Source organism: Musca domestica, unplaced genomic scaffold (assembly GCF_030504385.1).
Source record: "Musca domestica strain aabys unplaced genomic scaffold, Musca_domestica.polishedcontigs.V.1.1 11, whole genome shotgun sequence".
Lineage (NCBI taxonomy): Eukaryota > Metazoa > Arthropoda > Insecta > Diptera > Muscidae > Musca > Musca domestica.
The window spans coordinates 14437960-14459973 of NW_026712133.1; the positions used below are offsets into that span (position 1 = coordinate 14437960).

The 22014-nt window shown below is 34.5% G+C and overlaps 4 protein-coding genes across 7 annotated transcripts in view; 2 read left to right on the forward strand and 2 right to left on the reverse strand.

Annotated features, from left to right (window-relative positions):
• Positions 1-1624: 1624 nt before the first annotated feature.
• On the forward strand, positions 1625-3048 carry LOC101898357 (large ribosomal subunit protein uL15). The gene is made up of 4 exons (XM_005180759.4): positions 1625-1768; positions 2072-2389; positions 2622-2756; positions 2960-3048. The coding sequence occupies exons 1-3, from the start codon at positions 1766-1768 to the stop codon at positions 2748-2750; spliced, it is 450 nt and encodes a 149-aa protein (XP_005180816.1). The 5' UTR covers positions 1625-1765; the 3' UTR covers positions 2751-2756; positions 2960-3048.
• A 1048-nt stretch (positions 3049-4096) lies between these two features.
• LOC101899969 (uncharacterized) lies at positions 4097-5564 on the reverse strand. Its single transcript, XM_005180769.4, has one exon. It carries the CDS (start codon positions 5471-5473, stop codon positions 4238-4240), a length of 1236 nt encoding a protein of 411 aa, XP_005180826.1. The 5' UTR covers positions 5474-5564; the 3' UTR covers positions 4097-4237.
• Positions 5565-11184: 5620 nt separating this feature from the next.
• On the forward strand, positions 11185-11904 carry LOC101898184 (large ribosomal subunit protein bL27m). Its single transcript, XM_005180758.4, has 3 exons — positions 11185-11352; positions 11415-11578; positions 11646-11904. Exons 1-3 carry the CDS (start codon positions 11289-11291, stop codon positions 11847-11849), a joined length of 432 nt encoding a protein of 143 aa, XP_005180815.1. The 5' UTR covers positions 11185-11288; the 3' UTR covers positions 11850-11904.
• A 2815-nt stretch (positions 11905-14719) lies between these two features.
• The window catches only part of LOC101897678 (mitochondrial carrier protein Rim2), a 47278-nt gene continuing 39983 nt past the window's right edge, over positions 14720-22014 (reverse strand). For 3 of the 4 annotated variants that reach the window (XM_005180756.4, XM_005180755.4, XM_005180754.4), the window contains 6 exons: positions 19981-20197; positions 19676-19746; positions 19308-19439; positions 18944-19217; positions 18655-18875; positions 14720-16422 (listed from right to left, as the gene is read on the reverse strand). In XM_005180756.4, coding sequence (XP_005180813.1) covers positions 16296-16422; positions 18655-18875; positions 18944-19217; positions 19308-19439; positions 19676-19746; positions 19981-20197 — 1042 coding nt within the window. In that variant the 3' untranslated portion in view covers positions 14720-16295. The remainder of the gene's footprint in view (positions 16423-18654; positions 18876-18943; positions 19218-19307; positions 19440-19675; positions 19747-19980; positions 20198-22014) is intronic. The other variant, XM_005180757.4, reaches the window with a different exon arrangement.

Genomic DNA, 22014 nt, shown 5'->3' on the forward strand with positions numbered 1-22014 from the left:
ACGCTAGAATCATGGTAAAATTAAGAAGATAAAGTCACTTCAAATAATCTGTAATTTACCATGTCAAATTTCACTGAATAAAAAAAGCATGGTAAAATTAAAAAGGTAAAGTCATTTCAAATAAGCATACCCATCTCTGCATTTTTTGTAATTTATTTTATCACATTTCAGTACACAAAAAACCATCTCTGATTTGTGTATCTACGATGGATTTATAAGTACAAATTTTGACAATGAGATGTTTTCAAATGAATAATTTTTGAAACATTTGTAAACATATGATTGCATGACTTTTGCCTCCTTGATTCTATCATGAAAAAAAGGTTCCCATCTTTGACTTCTATCTTTACAATGGATTTATAAATATAAATTTTGAAAAAGTTGTAAACATATGATTGTATGACTTTAACTTCTTAATTCTACCATGAAGGAAAAAAAATTGTCTAAATGTTTATTTATGAATCTACTATATTTTCATAAATCAGAGAAGGGAGCCTATTTTTTATGCAGTAAAATTTGGCAAGGTAAATTACATAAAAAGCAGTGATGGATATGTTTTGACTTTACCTTCACACGATGTTTTATGGTAAAATAATAAAAGGTAACCACATGCTTAGATACAACCATGGCACAATTACAGAAGGTAGAACAAAGTTATCACTCAAATCCTTTTTTTTTTTTTGGTGCCCTTATTCAGTCAAAACATTTTCCCCTTTTTGTATATGTCTGTGTCTTGTTTTGAACAAAAATACAATAATTTGAAATCATTTCAAATTTGGTTGCAAAATAAATGCAAACTTTCGACGTAAATGGGTAATAAATTGTACAATTTTGTGATAAAACTGTATTGTCTTTCTATTTAGATTTCTTTCTATTTAGATTCTTCACTGCAGGAATCATCCAGAAGTGAATACATCAGTTGCTCCATATTTTCTCTATTTGTTTTTTTGCACGACAAATAATAGTTTTATCTTTAGTTAGCCTTGTTAGCACTGCCAATTAAATGTCAAATTTACAAATGCACATTTCTGCTCGGCCAAATTCATGTAGCTAAAACAAGCAGAAATGTGCACCACTCAGCGCCATTTTTTCTCGAGAGAGCTGCAAGTTTTGCTAGTTTTTTGGATTGCGGGAACGCGTTGTAGCAGAATTAGTACTAATTTGTAGGTTCTGGAACAGAACTTAGGGTGCAAATACATAAAGAGCTTGAAGTCATGGCTAGGCATAATAATGCCAAATTATAATGGAAAACGACGGCAGGATTTTAGTGCGGCTCTGTAATTCCTTTGTGAAATGTGCCGTGCCATGACTTCAAGCTTCTTATGTACTTATCCCTTTAGAATAGAGAAAATTATCGTTTCACCGTTACCAATTATCATTTTACCTTTACCGATTTTGCGCCAAAAAAGTGAAGTCGCATTTGTTAATATATGCTCTGTTCCAGAGCCTTTAAGAATCTACTAGCTTTGCAATATTTTTGGATATCATAAAGGGAAAATCGGTTATCGTAATAAAAACTTTTTTATTAATAAATTCAGAGTAGCAGAGTAAAAGTGAGAAAGGAGAATACGCGCATAACCAGTGCTTTTATTTATACAAGTTGAAGTATTTTGAAATTAGATTATTTTATACTAGAAGGCGGATGTTACGAAGGTCGCACTGTCAAATACAACCATGTGCGTATTAAACACAGCTCAATACAAATTGATGACAACTTGGGTGTGCAACTAACTTCGCTCACTTCTTTCTTTCGGAAAAATTAAAGATGGTGAGTGGATGTTTTTCGTTTACCGAGTCGCCACAAAAGTGAAAAAATGAAGTGATTTATTTAAAAAAACAATAGAAACATTGACAAGCGATAAAATTTAACATTTATGGAATGTTTTTAGAAAAAGAATTAAACAAATGTAAGCTACACTGAGAGCAGAATGTGAATCACGTGAAGTGTTTTTGTGCAATTTGTTTGGCATGCATTTTCGTGGCGGCTCGTGTTAAAATGTCCAACACGTGTTTGATCTTCAGTAATTATCGAAAAAAAAACTCATATTTGCTTTGTTTTTATCCGGTTTAGTCGAATATCAAGAGGAAGAAGACCAGAAAGTTGCGTGGTCATGTAAGTCATGGTCACGGTCGTATCGGCAAGCACCGTAAGCACCCTGGTGGTCGCGGTAACGCTGGTGGTATGCACCATCACCGCATCAACTTCGACAAATACCATCCAGGTTACTTCGGTAAGGTTGGTATGAGAAACTTCCACTTGCGCCGTCAACACAAATTCTGCCCAACCCTCAACTTGGACAAATTGTGGTCTTTGGTCGGTGTCGACAAAGTAGCTGAATTGGAGAAGGAGAAGACTCCTAAGGCTCCCGTCATTGATTTGGTCAAATTCGTAAGTATATCTTTGTGACTAATATTAAAATAAATTTCCTTAAAAATAGTGATGTAAAAAGTTAACATGAAGATATACCCTAAGGCGTCGGGCGGACTGAAGGCAACCGTACAATTGCTGTATTCAATGTAGCGAAAGCCTTTCAGATAACTTTTTCCATTTAAAAGGAATTTTGTTTTATAAACTTTTCCTATTATCATTTATTAAACATAAATTCCTTTTGTTTATATAGGGTTACTACAAATTGTTGGGACGTGGTCACCTCCCCAACTTGCCCGTCATCGTTAAGGCCAAATACTTCACCAAGAAGGCTGAAAACAAAATCAAGAAGGCCGGTGGTGCCTGTTTGTTGGTCGCTTAAATTAAGGTAAATATTTTTGACTATCTTGCAGGCAAAAGTAAGTGTTTATAAACAGTGACGATTGATACTAGTCGCGTCAGACCCTTGCTGAATGATTCTAGTTTTTACCATAACTGAACTGAGTTTTATATTAAAAGTTTATAATGTTTAAAGTGCAAAATCAATTCTGGTTACTAATAGTTTTATTGTTTACATTCTTCTATTTGCAGCACAACTTTTACCTCTTAAGTACTTGAAATACATTCGACCATCTAAAATGTATTTGTTTTTTAATAAAAAAAAACTGTCTTAACATGAATTGTGATTTGCTGTTTTAAATACTTATTATGTCGACATATATGAATATATCATAACACACTCGTTGATTTAATAATTTATGTATGTTAATATTTTTTGATATATCTTGCTTAAAAAGTTTGTTTAAAGACGTTTTGCTTTTCCGTAAATTACAAGGATTTAGAAAGCATTTTAACAATTAAACAACGAGCGTGTTGTGCATATTTGTATATTTTGGTCCGAATTAAATCTTAGGTTCTGGATGTGTCTTAAGGAGAATAAGGTGTGGATGTCATAAGGCGGCGAGCAACTGAGGAACATGGAATCGTCTTGGTAAGTTGAGAAATAATTGAGATTTTATACATAAAAAAGAGAAAAATTACAGCATGAAGATATTCCACAAGGCGTCGGGCGGACTGAATGCGACCGTACAATTGCTTTTCCCATGTAGCGAAAGCCTTTCAGATTATTCATTTCTCTTTTTTTAAAAATGTCTTCTATTTATAAGTGCACTGAAAAAGAAACTAATTATGTTTTCTTTTGCTTATAGGTGATCATAGTTGGGGAATCCTTGTCTGAAAATCGATGCTGCTTATGGGTCAAGTCTCGCGGAAGAATGCATTTATTTTTAGTAAGATATAACAGTCGAATTTTAAAAAACAATAAAGTTATTGAATAAAACCAGTTTTTTTTATTGGATATTGTATTGATTTGCAAAAACAATAAGATATTACGTTCTAGTTATATTTTTTTTTGAAAATGTTTGGGCCATGGCCGAGTGGTTGATTGTTGCATTTATCTTTTGTTTGAGGTTTAAAACATGATACATTGTGGGTGTATGGGCGCGGGCACATAAGTATGCAACAAGTGTTTTAAATTGGGAGCGTTAAAAATCGTATCTCAAGTTTTAAGCATCTTATTGAATCAAGAATGCAGAAAGTCTGATACACAACTTATTTGCCAAATGATTATCTAGTCGACAGGTATGTTCTAAATTGGTACTGAAAAATATTTGCCGAATGTGATTACTGCTCTCAGTTCCCCTTCTGCAACAGATTTATAGACTACAATTAAAAATCATTTTTCATTTATTCACTTAAATTTTGTAGATTTATACAAACTTCAGTTCTGTTTCAAACAAATTCATAAATTATTTTTTAACCATAGGTATATACAAAAAATCTAAAACGAAATAACAATTAACATAATATTTAAACCGCCATTGCCGCCGCTGCCTCCTCTTCAATAGGTTTATCATCAAATGGCATACACTCTTCAAAAATATGAATGCTTTCCAATATATTTGGTTGCATAAAGGCATTTTCTTCTTCCAAATGTAGAATGATTTTCAATAGCCACAATGCCTCTTGAGACAAATGTTCATTATGGAATGCAAACAGCTTATTTAACAATGCAGTGATGCTGGATTTCCAAACACAAGATACTTGTAATAATAATGTTGAATAAATTAAGGGCTGGACAACTAAGAGATTACCCAAAACGCGTATTGAATATAAGATCTTCAGGCGTTGTGGCTGGGTGAGAAAATTGTTGGTATTGTTTAAATTAATTAAGGAAAAGTTCAGGAGATATAAAGCGTCAGGTGGATATAATGTGGAAATTATATGCGGTTCTGTAAAAAGGATATGAAATACGATGAAAAGGTGATATTCAGCAGCCACACAAGTTGGATTTTTATCGGCCATCTGTTGCAGTACAAAGTTGCGATCTTCTTGGGTCATAAGATTTGGAGCGTTCAACGACATAAGTTGCAAACAAATTGCAGCATCTTCTCTATAATCTAACAGAGGATCTGCAATCTCATCATCACAGTACATTTTCCATAATTGTGGCAACAATTGCATTTTCATCAGAACGGAAGCACACTTTTGACCTGTTGCCAAAATATTCGCTATTATCCACAAACATAGACGCACCAACTGAGATTCTGTGCTATGTAAATAGGTTACCAGATAACTTCCCGCAGCCGATGCAATTTTCTCGCATACCGGTCCTTCGCCAAGTGAAAGATTACACAGACACTCTGCAGCTGACATTTGTCTTTCCGAGTCATTTCCAGTAAGTTCTTTGATCAGAACCTGCATGGAACCGGGAATTTTATTAAATGCTTGTATATTGGCCACATTCTGTAGAAATGCATGAGATAGTCTGTACATATCTTCGATTGTGGCATGCTTTCTGCGTTTTATGCGAGCAGCTAGACCAGCAACATCTTTCTCAGTGACATTGTCCAACTCTTGGATACGTTCTTTAATCTCGCCCAACTGAAATCTCAAGGAGTCTGAAACTTCGGCGCGAATTGCTTCCCGATGTTTTTTGGTATATTCGCGTATCTTTTCTCTCAATAGCTGAGTTGGAACAGTGGATGGTTTGGGTTCAGGGGAGTTGGATGATAACTCCGGTGATGTTGATTGTGCAGCGTCCATGATTACAAAAATGAGCAAATGTATATGGCCGAAAACAATAAACCAAGGTAGATCTGCCTTGCAATAAACTAAAAAAAAATTTCCCAACACTAATTATTTGGTGCTGGCAATTCTATTTTTAAAGGGCAATTGGCCACATATCCAATTTAGTTCAACACAAGGTAGATTTAACAGGTAACCGCATCGGCGAATTGTTACAACAAAGCAACTTTTGTGGTACCACAAATGTCAAAATTGGCATCTAAGGCGAAAAACATGCATTCACCATGACATTTAAAGTTTGCGGCAAATTCGTTTCAACCAATCAGAAACGAGGTGTTTGTTTCCATTTTATGTTGTGTGTGGAAATTAAGACAAGTAATGCTAGGAACACAATTGGAGCGAACGACGAATTTCGCCCTACGCGGCGACAAAATGAGCCGCGAAAATTCGTCGTATGGAACACAATACCGACGAAATTATAAAACAGCTGATGAAGTTGTTTACTTTTTGCTCATTTGTTGACTACAATGAAAATTATACAAGAACTCATAATTCTTTATAATTTCAGTTATGTCCATCTTCTCTATTATAAATTCACTCATATCCATCTTCACTCAGACGCAAGTGCACAAATAAATAAACAAATTATTTATGTTTTTTTATACGAATAACAGATAGTAGAGTGACCATAACAAATTTTTAAGTAAAAAGTAACTTTATTTACTAAAACACATAAAATTCGTACAAGTATGGCCACCTTGTACTGTTTTGTCGCCGTTCGCCGGCGTATGAAATAGAAATAAAGCTAATTGAGTTCGCGGCGACCGACGAAATTTTCGCCGGCGCCGTGATTGTGTGCACTTCCATATACACACATGGTTTTTATTTTTGACGACGAACATACGCCGCGAAAAAATTCGTCGTTCGCTCCAATTGTGTTCCTAGCATAATAATGCGACTCTCAGGGACCATTGTAACAGCCCCAAGTTGATAGTAAGCCTCCGAAATGTTTTCAAAACCCCTACAACTGTAATATCTTCTACGTCATCGACAAATACCACTAATATATCAGCTATTGTTGGTAACGGGAGGTTACACCGCCACCACTAAAAGCCCTCTTGGTAGCAGAGCCGATGCAAATTCCCAAAAGCATACAAAGAATTTTCACAGACCACAGAGAGCTGAGGCTAGTAGGAGTTTGGATAATACCAACTGAGTCACAGCTCTCGTGACTTCTTATTGCAAATGGAACACTTTTTCATTTTCTTTTTAATTTTTTTGCTGATAATTCACTCTAAACTTGCTCTAAACTTTTGAAATATCAGAAAAAAATATTTTTAGTGAAGAAGGCATAAACCAAGGTAGATCTAACAGGTAACCGCATCGGCGAATTGCTACAACAAAGTAACTTTTGTGGTCCCCTCAAATGTCAAAATTGGCATCTAAGGCGAAAAACATAGATTCGCCATGACATTTAAAGGTTGCGGCAAATTTGTTTCAACCAATCAGAAACGAGGTGTTTGTTTACATTTTATTTTGTGTGCCTCTCGTCGTAAACGAACGTCGCAATTTATATTCAATAGAAAATATAGAAAAAATGGTTTAAAGAAAAAAAAAAAAAAAAACATAGCACCAATATCGTTCTATGCAAAATCAGGGTACCAACACTCCGAAGCATATGGCCATACATTCACCACATATTCAATAGCAGCAACAGCAGGATATGAATATCAAAATCTCAATAATTTGGCCAATAGCCAACAACATAATATCCAGGAACAGAATCGCAAAAAATTGGATAGAATTCATTGGAGCCGAATTCTTGCACTACTTCCCGTGATGTGCTTTGGATTAAAATGGTCCATACAAATCATAGATGTTGGGGCTAACTTAATTCCTCAAGCTGCACTCCATTCTAACCTCCTTCCTTTGTCTTTAGGGACACTAAATAGTGTTAAATTTCCATCACAATATTTCTTATTGCAAATCGAGCACTTTTTCATTTTCTTTTAATTTTTTTACTGGTTTCACTCTAAACTTGCTCTTAAATTAATTATTAAATTATTTAGGGAAGAAAACATAAACAAATTTGTTGTTGCATTCATTTAGGGCGAATTCATCATTACAACAATTTGTTTTGACATTTAATGGTGCCGTCAGCTGGGCTGATGCGATTACCTAGTACATCTACCTTGGCATAAACAAACTTTGTTTTTGCGTTGCATTTATTTAAGGCGAATTCAGAATTACAACCACTTGTTTTGGCATTTAAAGGTGCCGTCAGCTGGGGTGATGCGAATACCTAGTAGATCTACCTTGGGCCCAATTATAAGGTCGACCAGAAAGCGAATTCCCAATTAAATACAACTCTTCATCTACATATGTTGTCAAAATGTGTAATTACAGTGAAAAAGAAAGTATTTCGCCTCGACACAATAACAGTGCAGCGAATTTCCAATTTGTCAATTTTGACAGTGAATTGAATTGAAATGAAAAAAAAAAAAAACAACTGGGCTTATCTTTCTTTGTAAATTGTTAAGATTCTAATGAAAATTAAAACCATAAATTGTTACAGGAAGACATTGTTTTACGCTTTGGGAGTTTCCGTTTGTCCTGAGTTAGCGGTAGTCGGTTTTTCAGATTCACATCCAAGAAAAAAGTGTGGTATTTTTAATCAAGCATGTAGCCATCTTAGCGCTCTAGAAATGTGTCTCACATGTGACCACTAGAAGTTTGTAAACATGGGAGGTATGGGGGGTTTTGAACTTTTTCCTTGAATCCTTTGGTGTTAGATTCAGTCGTGTCTTCAGAACATATATCGAATGGTGGTTTTCTGTCTATACAAAGATTGAAATCGTTAATTAAAATAACGTTGTGTATAGATTTTGTTAGCTTCTTGTACCTGGGGTCCTCACCTTGTCAAGCAGCTCTTTACGAAGTAAAAACAAAGACCACTCATTTCTTTTATTCCCAATTGTTTTGTTTTTGTTTCAAATAAAAATTGTTTGACAAAAAAAAAATAAAGGATTAGTTTTATTGACATTTATTAAAGTTGTCAGGCGAATTCAAATCATGTCGACAGAAAATGTAGGTAGGTAGCTGGTCTTACTTGTCGACCTTATAATTGGGCCATAGTCTCAAATATACTTTTAAATAAGCAATAGTTGGTTTTGTTTATTTTTTAACAAAATTCTTATACTGGGTTGCCCATATTCGACGGACCCATCTGGCAACGCCATAACTTTTGACAGAGATGTCACATCGCTTAATGACATACCGCGTTTGAAGCGTCAGTCCAAGCAGATTTTTACCATGAACCAATACACGCCACGCGAAATAGTTGAAATTTACATTCAACAGAAGAAGTCAATTGTGAAAACTCAACGTGCTTTTAAAACATTAAAAAATGTGAGAAGTGCGCCTTCTAAGAACACCATTAAACGTTTATACGAAAAATTTTCGACTGGTAAGGCTCTTTCTAATCCGAAGAGGCCATATAAAAGTCGAACAAGGCGATCGGCCGAGAATATCGCTGCCGTACGAGCCCAAAAACGCCGTTCTCAGCAGTTGGGCATAGCTCGGTCCACTTTACAACGGATTATTCGCATTGATTTGCATTTGTTCCCGTACAAAATTCAATTGACGCAAAGAATGTTGCCTGCGGACAAGCCTCGTCGATTGGAATGGGCCCAAAGAGTCATGGGTCCGTCGAATATGGGCAACAATAAGGGAAACCCGCAAAACAAGAACGGAATTTTGGGGTTATTCCACAATTCAATTTTATTCCAACATTGTACAATGTATTGCCCATTAAAATCGAAAGTATGCATTTATTTTGCAACCGAATTTGGAATAATTTTAAATTATTGTATTTTTAATTCACGGCAATACACACACTTATACAAAAGGTGTATGTGATCTGACAGAATAACGGAACCAAAAAATTGTATTTAGGGCGTAGTTTTTTTCGACCTTCTGTAATTGTGCCATGGTTACTATTTTGTAAGAATATAGGGTGAGATAAAAAAAACTGTCAATGAAACCATCACACGCTGCCCGAATGTTGCTCTGCGGTATTTTGGCCCATTCCCGGCGAAGCGCTTGCTTGAGGTGATCGACACTATGGTATTTTAGTGTCAACCTTGCTTTCCAAAATACTCCAGACAATAGTCCATCGGATTGGTATCCGGAAATTTTGGTGGTCATTGTGCGCTGGAAATGAAGCGAGGAACCTCATTTTGTAACCATTCTTGGGTGGCGCGTGCTGAGTGCAATGGTGCTGAGTCCTGTTGGAAAGTCCAAGGTCTGCGGCCAAAATGTTTGCGTGCCCAAGGCTTTAATACACCCTCCAGAATATGTTTGCGATTACATTCGGCATTTATTCTGGTGCCAGGGTCGATCAATACGAGCGGAGAGCGACCATCGGCTGTTATAGCGGCTCCACACCATGGCCGGCGCTTGAGTTCTGGTGGCCAACCGAAGGTGCACATTTTCAGCTGACCTCTTTGGCAAGTAAACACGATCACTTGTTTACAAACTGCTGGACAACGAATGTTTTCTCATCGGAGAAAACCAAATTCAGCAGTTTACCACTTTCGGTCAGGCGAAGCAACTCTTTCGCTCTTTTGAGTCTATTTTCTTTCTGTTGCGGTGGACTTGTGGTTTTCCAGCCAAATATACAGAAATCACACTATCATTCTTGAATTCCATCTCGAATAACTTTATTCTCACCAAAATGCTAGGATAACCGTTTTTTCTTTATGATCATTTGTCTGCTACTCTTTGGCATGGAACAATAAGGAGGTAAAACAGCTTTGTAAAAGTACAGAAATACACCTCTGAGGCCATGCCCGCTTTTTGTCAGATTTATTCAAAATTATATGGAAAATGTGTTAAAAAGCGGGAATGATGAATGAAATGCCTGGATTTTCTCTCAAAAATATGATCCATGCCCGCTTTCTGCTAGAATTATTCAAAATTATTTTGTTTATATTTTGTAAAACAATAAATACAAACACAAAATTGGCAGAAAATCCGGCACACTTAGAAAAAATGTAATCAGCTTTTCATTGTACCATGGTATTTGGTATGTTCCAGAACTGCAAGAATGTAAAAAAAATACTACGATAACCGATTTCCCCTTTATGATATAAATTATAAATTTATTAGAATCATCCAGAGCTATTGCTAATTTTTAGGGTATTGAAACGGAGTTCAAATAAAAATTGGAAATTAAGTGTCATATTACAACTTAAAATTAATATTTACAACGTTTTAAAGAATGACGGCCTGTTTTTGTAAAAATAAGTTACTTTCACTCGAATCGTTCGTATTCAAACGCATTATTTCTCTTCTTTTGGTTTTTATCAAAATTTTGAAAGCTCTCGCCTATTTCTGAAAAGCTTTGATATGTCAGTGTGTTCCATAACCATTATTTGGTATATTTTATTTAATTTCGTTAGGAGTTGAGCAGCTCATGACAACCCTAATAAATTAAAAATTTACTGAAAAATTATAAAATAAAATTTAAAAATGTCAAGAATATAAAACTATGTACATTTTTCAACAATACACTCAAATTTGAGCACATTTTTATTCATAATTACATTTATATATATTTGTTTAGAATTACCCTAATTTTTTTTTTGAAGTTCATTGTGTAACCACCTTGTTAAATGTTCCCTTGCCTTGTATGGACGTCATTGCCATTAAAAGATACGGCAACACTATAAAAATGTTATCGCCGTGACATTAATTAATTGTGTGCACAGATATTTCGAAGAATTCCTAATATTTTATTTTGCATAAAGGAAACACACATTTCGGCAAAACCATGTCCTTTACAATAATGCAAAAACTCTCACTGGGTTGCCTTAAGGCGGAGCAACCTTTACTAAGTAAATATCAATGTTTTTAATTCATTAAATGTACTTTAAATTAAATGTTTATTTTTACTTAGCCACCATACGTAACGCCAGTAAGAAGACCGGTGGCAGTACTCGTAACAAGAAAGGCCACCCCAGACCAAAGCATCGTGGATGGCGTGTGCAAGATGGACATTGGGTATCGCAGGGAACATTATTGGCCACACAGTTGACACCAAGATTTCATCCTGGTTTAAATGTTTGTTTTTTAAATTGATTATTCTGTACGACTTACTACTAATAATATGATACTGTTGCTTATTTAGGTTGGTTTCGGCCGTAATGGTACTCTGTTTGCAATGGATCATGGTAAGGTTTACGTTACATGTGAACCATTAGATCCCAACTGGGATCATACGTGGGTGCAGCGTCATTATGCTGGTCGCGAAGGTCAGCCTATTCATAAGAAATTCTTCAATGTGGTGCCTGAAAAACAACATCAACGTTTTCGTTTGGTAGATGAAGTTTAGATTTATACTTATTGTTAAATATTAAATATTATTGTTACATAAATCTAAAAAAAACCTGTTTGATTTTTTTTAATGTATTAAATCGAATTTCATTATAGATAATATGTAGATAAAAATCGCTCTGAATAAGCGATTTACCCAGAAAGAACGCAAAGGGGAAACTAGTAAAAATATCAGCAAGTAAGTCGTCCGTATTGTGAATGCTTCTTATGGGTTTCAACCGAATTGACTGTAATTTGACAGTTTGAGTCCCTTTGTATAGTGGCCCGCTACCCAAGTAACGACTGTTTCCAGGTGGTAGAAATTCTTAGCTTAAAATAGCATTTTGAGCCGTTGTTAATGTTTATTGTCAAAAATGTAAAACTTCTATATAGCGAGGAGTCTATATCAGCAAAACAACACTAGCAACATCCCAGTATAACATCATCTTTAAAACCTAATATATTACCACCGATATAATTGGTTTGCCGTAACAGAACGATTTTCACCGGGATGCTTGACAAGTAGGGACATTCCTAGATAGAATATTTGAAAAAAGAATGAGACGGTATTTAAAGAAAACAAGTGACGAAATGTCAAATGTCGGTCGGGGCCGGCTATATGATACCCTACACCACCATGTAACTTTAGTAGAGGTCCCGTAACAAAAAAGTTTATGTTGGGAATTAATGTGAAGTAGATCATACCAACTATGAACCTTATTTTAATGCGTATTTCGGACTATATCCAACTCTGAATTGATTTTCAACAAATTTGACGGAGGCTTTTGTACAGGTCATTTAGAATGATATTTGCCATTTGGCACACAATTAATCCGAAATCGGTTGAAGATATATATGGGAGCTATATCCAAATTTGAACGGATTCTCAGCAATTTCAAAAGGGTTTGTCCTTGGGCCAAACAAACATTGTTTGGAAAATTTCATCTCAGTCGGATAATAAATGCGACCTGGATTTTGACAGACGGACTGACATGCATAAATCGACTCACAAAGTGATTCTATGAAGATCCTCAAAAGTAACTATGGGTCCATCTCGTTTCCTTCTTCATGTTAGAAACAAATGCACAAAAACATAATACCCTTACCACTATGTGATGTAGTGGATTGTCGTTTAGAAGTTATGCAGACCAATGTAAACAAGTAAAATTAAATTACTGACCTGACTGAACTCTTAATACCATCTACCATGAGGTAAAAAATAAACCTTTAAAAACAAAAGTATCGAGATTCAGTATACATTCTGTAAATGTCAACGAAATATGTCGAAGTATTCAGAGGTTGGTATCTTTTGACCGAAAATCCTTTCGAAAATTTTGCTTAAATTACGTCGTACTTTAGAATCCAAAATACACCTCCTTCGTCCTTGTGGGAATCTGTACATCGTCAAAATACCAAATATTCGAAGGTTGCGTTACATGGTGGCTTTAAGGAAACCTGGTAGAAACCAATACAAACTTTAAGTACCAGATTTTAAACAATTCCATCTGGTAATGCGGCTAATATCATAAGAATACTGAATATCGAGAGGTACGGTCGTATGGGGCTAGAGGAAAACGTGGGCCGATATAGCTCATTTACAGCATTAATCATTCTAGACACTATGCAGACTTATATGCCAAAGCTCTACGTCAAATAATATGGGCTGTATCTTGATTTCAATAGATAGACTGGCGGACATTATTATATTAAATTTTTTATTGATCACGTACGGGGTCTCTGTGGTTGAGGAACGATATATATAGATACAATTCAATCGTTTCAGTGTCTTTTCCATGTTCACATTGTCTTTCCCTTTATAAATTTGACTGGTAAAAATGCCATCTTCATACCTAATACATTAAATGTCAACTTCTTCAAGTAGGCATTTGCTGATACACGATGACTAGACAATAATTTTAGATTGTTGAAATATTGTGTTTTTGGGCCTATAGTGATCCGCAAGCTCCGATAAGGTCCTTCCACCTGTGAACTTAGTTCCTATAGTTTTACTGTGGGGTTCTCGTTTCAGTAAAGAGGAAATAAGACTTCCCTGTTCGATCATAATAATCCTATTTCTACTCTGGCCTGTAGCACGAACCCAATACTAATCCAGTATTTCAACCAAAAATATAGAAATGTACTAGCTTCAACCCCGCACTTTGGTAAGATAGTTAGGTAAGAGAGGTGCGGACAAGAATATTGAACACGACTTGAAAACCGTTTCAAAGAGCACTGGGTTGAATTAGTCATAATTTTTTCATCCATAGTAGTTGTGATTTTCAGGGATTGCGATTTGCTCAAAAGTTGGATTTCAATTTTTAACCATGAGGACAATTATATTGCACTTCCTTACCAATTTGAGCTTTTTTCAATTCAATGGAATTGTTCCTTAGTAAATTTGTTTTTCTAAATGCCTTCATGTCGATTACCCTACTTTGATGGTTAGAGATGTCAGCGATACTTCAGGATTATAGATGTCAATGACATATCAAGACGGACTATATTTGTTCCCACTACAGCCGAGTTTAACTTAAGGATTCGAGTAATACCTGGCTATAACTACTACTGCTATAACAGCAAAAAACGGTTTTTATATATCTCATATTGTCCATTCCAAAACTTTGCTCTAACTATATTATTTTTTGAATTGAATGAAATTTAATGAATTATTTTCTTACTTGTACTATTTCTACGGAGTTAATTAATACAAAAAAACTAATATGTATTTTTTAATAATATGTATTTTATTTTTTCACCTTTATTCGTGTGAAAATATTTTGACAAAGGTTTGTGAACAATGTTTTTAATTCACAATATTAAATAATAATAATATTAACATTTTTTACAATTCTTTAGAAATAATAAAGAAAAAGAACAAACAAATATATATTTCTTTTCAGTTTTGATTTTTATTGTTTATTCCCTTAACAAAACAAGTTCAATATGTGTAGATGATAATTAAGGAGTATGGAAACAGAGTATATACGTAAATTAACTTAACAACATATCAACTAATTATTATAATGAAAAAGTAAAATAAACAAAAAGCCTATGATCTACATAAAGCATAACGTATTTTCAATATTCGTTTTCTATAGGATAGAATAATGACACACAAATGAATTATTTTCTTCGAAACGCTTAAATCAAAACTAAAGCCTAATGAAAGTTAATGACTGAAATATTGGATGTTGTTGTTTTTTGGACGCAAACAGCCTCGAAATACATATTGTTATTTTTTTGTTAAGATATATTTGAAAGTAGTGTAATATATATCAAAGAAGTCCATAAAGGTAGTTTCTGAAGCAATTTTTAGTTTTAATACCCAAAATTGTTAAATATCAATCATCCATCTTAAAATATGCATCAATGCGCACATGTTTTAAAGTTAAAGGAACTTTATGCTATATAGAAAAAAGTTTTTTTCCAAATTCATATTTTAGAGATAACAAACAAGACTATGCAAGGATATTCAAACAGTTATATTTTTTTAAATTTTAATCTTGGGAACCTTTTCTACATGCATAGTTTTCTTGTAAATAAAAATCAAAATGTTTATTCTATAAATTAAAAGCTTATTCAAAAAGTTCATAGACTTTGTTTTTATTTTAAATTTTATTGTAACAGTATGTATAACAGGTTGTTTGTATGCATTATATTTAGAAATAATGAATAATAAAAACAAAAAATAATAAGGACTAAAGATCGATAAAATCACAAAATGTTCAAATTTGATTTGTTTTTTAAGAGCGCATTTAATGATGTCCGCAAATTCAATGTGGGATGTTATGAGAAACTAAAATAAAATGATTTTTCTTTGATTTGAGCTTAGAATTTAATTCGTGCGTTTAGGCTGGTGTTGGTTTTTGTTTTGGTTGTTCATAAAAAAGCATTTAGTTTTGTGCTGCCCTAAATCAAATATCTTTCAATTTTTATAATAATTTTCGTTGGTATATATTCTGTTTTTTTTTTGTTCAGTATCTTCTTTGTTTAGAAATTAACAATTTTTAATTTTCCAAAAATTTTTATAATAAATAATTTATTGTTTTATTTTTTTTAATTTTAAAGTTGCATAGCAACTTTGTTTTAGTTAAAACTACAAAGCGCTCATTTTTCATTTTTTACAAGGTAGGGGGGTTTTAATTTTTAATGGTGTTTCAATTTTTTGGTTTCGAAAGGCCTAAAATTAGGCCGAAAAAATTGTTATTAAAATGTTTTGTTTTTTCAAAGTGTTTGTTTGCCAGTGTGGATTTTCCATACGGAACAAACACCAGCTTAGCTTCTAAAAACAGGCCTTAGAAGTTTGTTTTTGAAAACACACAAAAAATTAAAACATAAACAATTTGTTTTGCGGTTTTGTTTAGTTAACTATAACTATATAAACCTAACTACAGTATTAAGAAGGGGCGGCTAGGTCGAAGAAGGGGGAAGATGTAGGGAGTTGTTGACTTAATTATAAACCTTCTTAAAAGTCATAGAATTCATTACTTTTACTATTAAAACGTCGCGTTAATACATAAACCACAGCTTCATATGTCGCCATCAGTATAGCGGTATTTGGTATTTGTCTCACAAGTTGTGTAGCTAAGCCTCTGTAAAGGAAAAAAAAAAGGAAAGTTGGTTACTTACAATAAATACAATAAAAAAAAAATAAATATATTGTCTAAGCCATATAATAATGTCCCCCATTAAAACCGTTATGATCAAATTTCTATTCAACCAAGGAAGGATTGTCACTTTATCACCTTTTGTAAAAACTTTGTGGCTGTAATAATAATAAGAACTACAGGGTGAGATAAAAAAACTGCAACCAACTTCAGAATGCTATCATTTCTAAGCCACTCGTCTGACAGCTGTTAAAATTAATGCAGTGACAGCTCATTATATTGTTTACAAGAAAAAAGTTTTTTTTTCCAGAAAAAAGTTATTCGTTGTGGAACTCAAGAGTGATAGTGTGATTTCTTTATAGTTGGCTGGAAAACCACAAGTGGCTATCGTTAGAGCACTCTAGCATTTAAATGTGAATACATCTTTTGTGTCTCGTACCAATGCCCGTTACCGTGATACTGGTAGCGTAGCCCGACGTCGTAGCAGAAATGGTTCGAAAAGTAAAGAAGCGACTTGATCGAAATGGCCGAAAAATGGCTCGTAAGCTGAACATATCGCAATATTCCATTCGGCAAATATTGAAAAATGAGCTATTGAAATTCCAAAAAGTGTAAGAACTTATACCGCAACGGAAAGAAGAAAGAAAACGGAAAGAGACTTAAAAAAGCTGAAGAGTTGCTTCGCTTGGCCGAAAGTGGTGAACTGCCGAATTTTTTGGTTGGCAGTTTGTAAACAAACAATATGATCGAGTTTACTTGCCAAAGAGGTCAGCAAAAAATGTGCACCTTCGGTTGGCCACCTGAACTCAAGCGGCGGCCATGGTGATGGTGTGGGCCGTCATAATAGTCGATGGTCGCTCGTATTAATCGACCGTGACATCAGAATAAAGGCCGAATATTATCGTGAAAATATTCTGGAGGGTGTATTAAAGCCTTGGGCTTTAATACCGCAGACCTTGGACATTCCAACAGGACTCAACACCATCGCACTCAACACGCGCCACCCAAGAATGGTTACAAAATGAGGTTCCCCGCTTCATTTCCAGCGCACAATGGCCACCAAAATCTCCGGATACCACTCCGTTCGACTATTGCGTCTGGAGTATTTGGGAAACCAAGGTTCGCACTAAAAATACCAAAGTGTCGATCACCTCAAGCATGCGCTTCGCCGGGAATGGGCCAAAATACAGCAGAGCAACATTCGGGCAGCGTGTGACGGTTTCATTGCCGTTTGAAGGTCATAATTCGTACCAAAGGTGACCAATTCGAACAAATCTAAACTATATATTGCTATTTCTTATTGATGTTATTTCATTCAATACAATTTAAAAAAAATGTAAAAATTATGGCGTTTGACTTTGTTGCAGTTTTTTTATCTCACCCTGTATGCACTAGCCGTAAAGGAAAATGAAGGATTACTTCTGTGAAATAATAGAAAACCATCTCGTCTCTATAAACATGAGATTTAACATAGGCTCACAATAAATAGTCTAAAGGCGTCAAATCACTAATAGAAATTATTATATTACTTTCAGGTATCAAGTCAAAAATTACCACTCAATTCTTAGCAAAAAATAAGGAAGTATTTTTGTCTGTGTGATACGGATACTTTGTTGATATGGATTTTATGTCTTGGGTGATTTATAGTGCAATTTTATACAGAATATTTTTGTCTTTAATGTCATTTCCGTAAAATGATGTTTTGTGGAACAATTTTGCATAAACTCTAGATAGACTATAACTTAAACCCTATATCGTGTTTTTTTTTTACCAATTTTTGACGTTTACGTAAGATTTGGAGTTTTGGTTGTGAGACCCAAAGTAGAATTTTATGATAAACAATTTTAATAATCATATTGATCTGCTACGATCATACCCTAATGGAGTTTTTGAAAATTTGCAATAAATTACCTGATAGACAACTTTAATGACTCGATTTGGTTTTACAAAAAATTCGAACGTCAAAAAGACGATACACATGTTTAATATTTTTAGTTCCATTTTCGTAATCTATTCGATTTTCCTAGTCGTTATTTGTTTGTGTCGCACAGTGTTATTGTAGGATAAACAACAGTTTCGAACAGTTGTTTTGATATTTTGATTCCTAAGCACCACACTACTTAGATTCGAATGTAACAGAGTCACTACATCTGTCACATGTCCTTAAGTTATGAGCGCTTATTCAAAGTTATGCCGCTTTTACTTGTTTCCACTCACCTATATAAACCAGGTCTACCCTCTTCCTTCCACACAGTATGCAATGTTTGCCAAAATGTGTTGTATTTATTGCCTTCTTCGCGCAGTCTTGTTCGTGCTACTTCATGAGGATAAGCAATACAGGAGGCAACAGTCTTTGATACGGCACCAGCCATCATGAATTCTAGAAAATCTCTTGAGGATTTTGTGGTATCTGGTGTACGTTCATTTTGTCGTTCAATCTACAAAAAAATATATGTCCAAAATTTAAATGTTCTCATTACTGGTATATTAATATAACAATACTCACCAATTTGGATTTGATGAATTCATAGATAACAAAGTGTATCATTGTTTCACAGATGCCAAAATAGCTCGCCGTAATACCCTTGTAGAAGGCTGCTATGCCACCACTGGCATAAACACGTTCTATGCACTGTCTGACGGTCATTTTCACTTTTGAATTATAGTCCAATTGTAAACGTGTTTTTACAAACCAAATTGGATTGGTTAAGGTGGAGGAAACAAAACCGGCACTAGCTGCACTCATAATATGAACTTGTGGAGAATCTGGTTGTACTAATCTAAAAATACAGCAATAGGATAAAGAAATGAGAAATGAATGGTCACGTAAATCGATTAGAGAAATTCCAAGGATACCAAGCCATACTTACCCTAACTTATTAAGGAAATTTTTGGTTTCAGAATATGTGCAAAAATAAATTGCACGTGACGGCGCCACGCCAACGAGATTCGGTCCCAAACCTTTGAATAATGCTCTAGGTCCCTCATTTTGTACTATGTGTCTGAAAAGTGATGCGAGATGTATAGAGAAATTAGTAACAATATGCGAGGGAAATGTCTTACAATATGCCTCAACGGCATAAACCACAGACCACAATAGCCACTGTCACCTCATGGAGCAATGGTGGTTATTACGCTTGAGACCATTGTATAATTGGTCTTATTGGTTTGGGAATTAAATACCAGACATTGTAGATGTTGTTTTTCCTTTTTACTTTCGTTCAATACCATGACCTACCTCAGACACTGTATTATGCTCATACTTTTGGTGGATGTTGAGGAGATGCCGCAGTGTGATATGGCCATTATCTATAACAATTAAAAAATAATAAAATACAACATTAATCAAATGCTTAAAAATAAAATTCAGTTTTAGATAAGAGATGTAAAAAAAAAGAGTAAATCAGAATAGTTTTTAAAAAGGGAAGTTCAGAGCCATAAGATAAAGAGAGATAGATAGTTATTGTCAAGAATATGAAGGTAGTAGTTAAGATGTATTTGATAGTAATAATATAATATAATGTAATATTGTGTTGGTACTACCCTACGAACACCCCCAATCACCTGTGGTTGGGACCTGTTACGTAATATTGTTGTACTAAGTTTACGTCTTTGTTCAGGTCGCAGCAATTCGGAGGATGCATTTGTCGTTGAGTTGTGTTCTATCCGTGGCGGTGTTAAGAATGCTGTTGAACTCTGTAGACGGGTTTTGACAACTTCTAGGGGACATGTTACAACAGCACCAACTGTACCAGCAGTTCTAAAATGAAAAAATTGGAGAAAAGAAAATTGATTAAAATAAAATTCAGACATAGTAAATACAAATTGTAAATAATTGTAGTTCTACGATATGTATACAATTGATATGGTGGGTGTATAACCTCCACCATAAGATTGAGGGAAATGTTTGTACGCAAATATATGTGGACATCTCATAAACCACTCACGTTATATAACGATTTAGTAATGTCCGACTAAACAGAGACTTTAAACAAAGCTTTGAAAATTCACCTAAATATTGATATTATGGACGGATTTTAAAGATCTTGTGACATTTTCCCAGGTCTTGTATTACCACTTTTTCATATTATTCATCATAGTATATACCCTACATACTTAGTTTATAATTCCATTTGTGACACCTCGAAATATACATTTTAGACCCGACAAACTTGAAACTTGATTAGTATAAAATTCTATGTCGTAAAAATCTATGTAATTAGCGATGTCCGACAGTCCGTCTGTCTGTCTGCGGAAATCATTCTAGTTTCCGAACGAAATGAAGTAGGTTGATAGAATTTTACTCAAATGTATTCTAGGACCGTAGATTTTTTTGTATTGAAAACGGACCATGGGGGTTCACGTTTTGGTATAGCCCTGATAAAATTGTACAGTCAGAGGTTGATAAAATTTTACTCAAATATAACTGTACAGTAAGATTTATAGTCTTTTGGTTCTTTTAGTCACAATATTAACCCGAATTTGCTCTAAATTTGCAGTTTGTGTTTCCAGTATGTTGGAAACATCCTGGCGTAGAATTACCTATATAGATCCAAGTTTTGATATAGTCCTTGCATAACTCTACCTCCAGATATACGGAATTTTGATAATATGTGTCACATATTTAAACCTTCCACCTACCTTCTACCTTCCAATATTCGGTACTTTCATTACTTTAGTTTCATTTTTCAAGAGAATTATCTCAATTTTGGTATTTGGAGTTCGTAATAGGCGCCGCTTTTCGTGGCAAATAAATGATTATAGAAGTCAACGTTTTCGTATAGCCCCCATATAACTGTACTCCAAGATATTCGGTATTTTATGATTTGTGTCACACTTTTCACTGGAATTGTTTCAAATTTGGTATTTGCAGTTCGTGATGAAAATATTCGGTATTTTGAGGATTTTTAACTACATTTTGCCAATGGAATTATCTCAAATTAGGTTTTTGGAGTTCGTAACACGAATTGACCAAGATGTGCGTTAGGTCTACCGGCGTAGAAGGCGTTACCACATCCAGAAAGAAGTTGTGGCAGAATAGAATTTGTATGTCTAGGGAATTGCAGCTGCCTAATATTGCAGGAGGATTTTGGTTTTGGACTTTATTTCATTTATAGCTGTTTGTGGCTTGGAAGTGTTACTCTTTTTTTCGTAGTGTGTTCGCTGTTGACGCCCGATTTAATAACGTCTTATATGCCTTCACGATATCATCTAAAGACTTGGCGGATGTGTCATGGAGTTCAAGCCTTCATCATTTTATGGTATGATGTCGCAAGCAGGTTCTTTCCATGGGCAACAAGACGTTATGTTGTCTGATTGACAGTATCCACAATAGACACAACCGCTTACAATTCGGAGTGCAATGTTCTGTGACGTTTGCAAATTTCATCACCATGCATAAGAATTTTCAAGGCTCATTGTAATAAATGGACCAAAACAGCCTAATTTCGTTTACTGTTGGTTATGTAAAACACAATGTACAAAATTACCCAAGATTATTGAAAAAAAAAATCTTGCATTTTAGCTTCAAAAATTAGCAAAACTAGACGAAAATTAAACACGAAAAATTTCCCTAAA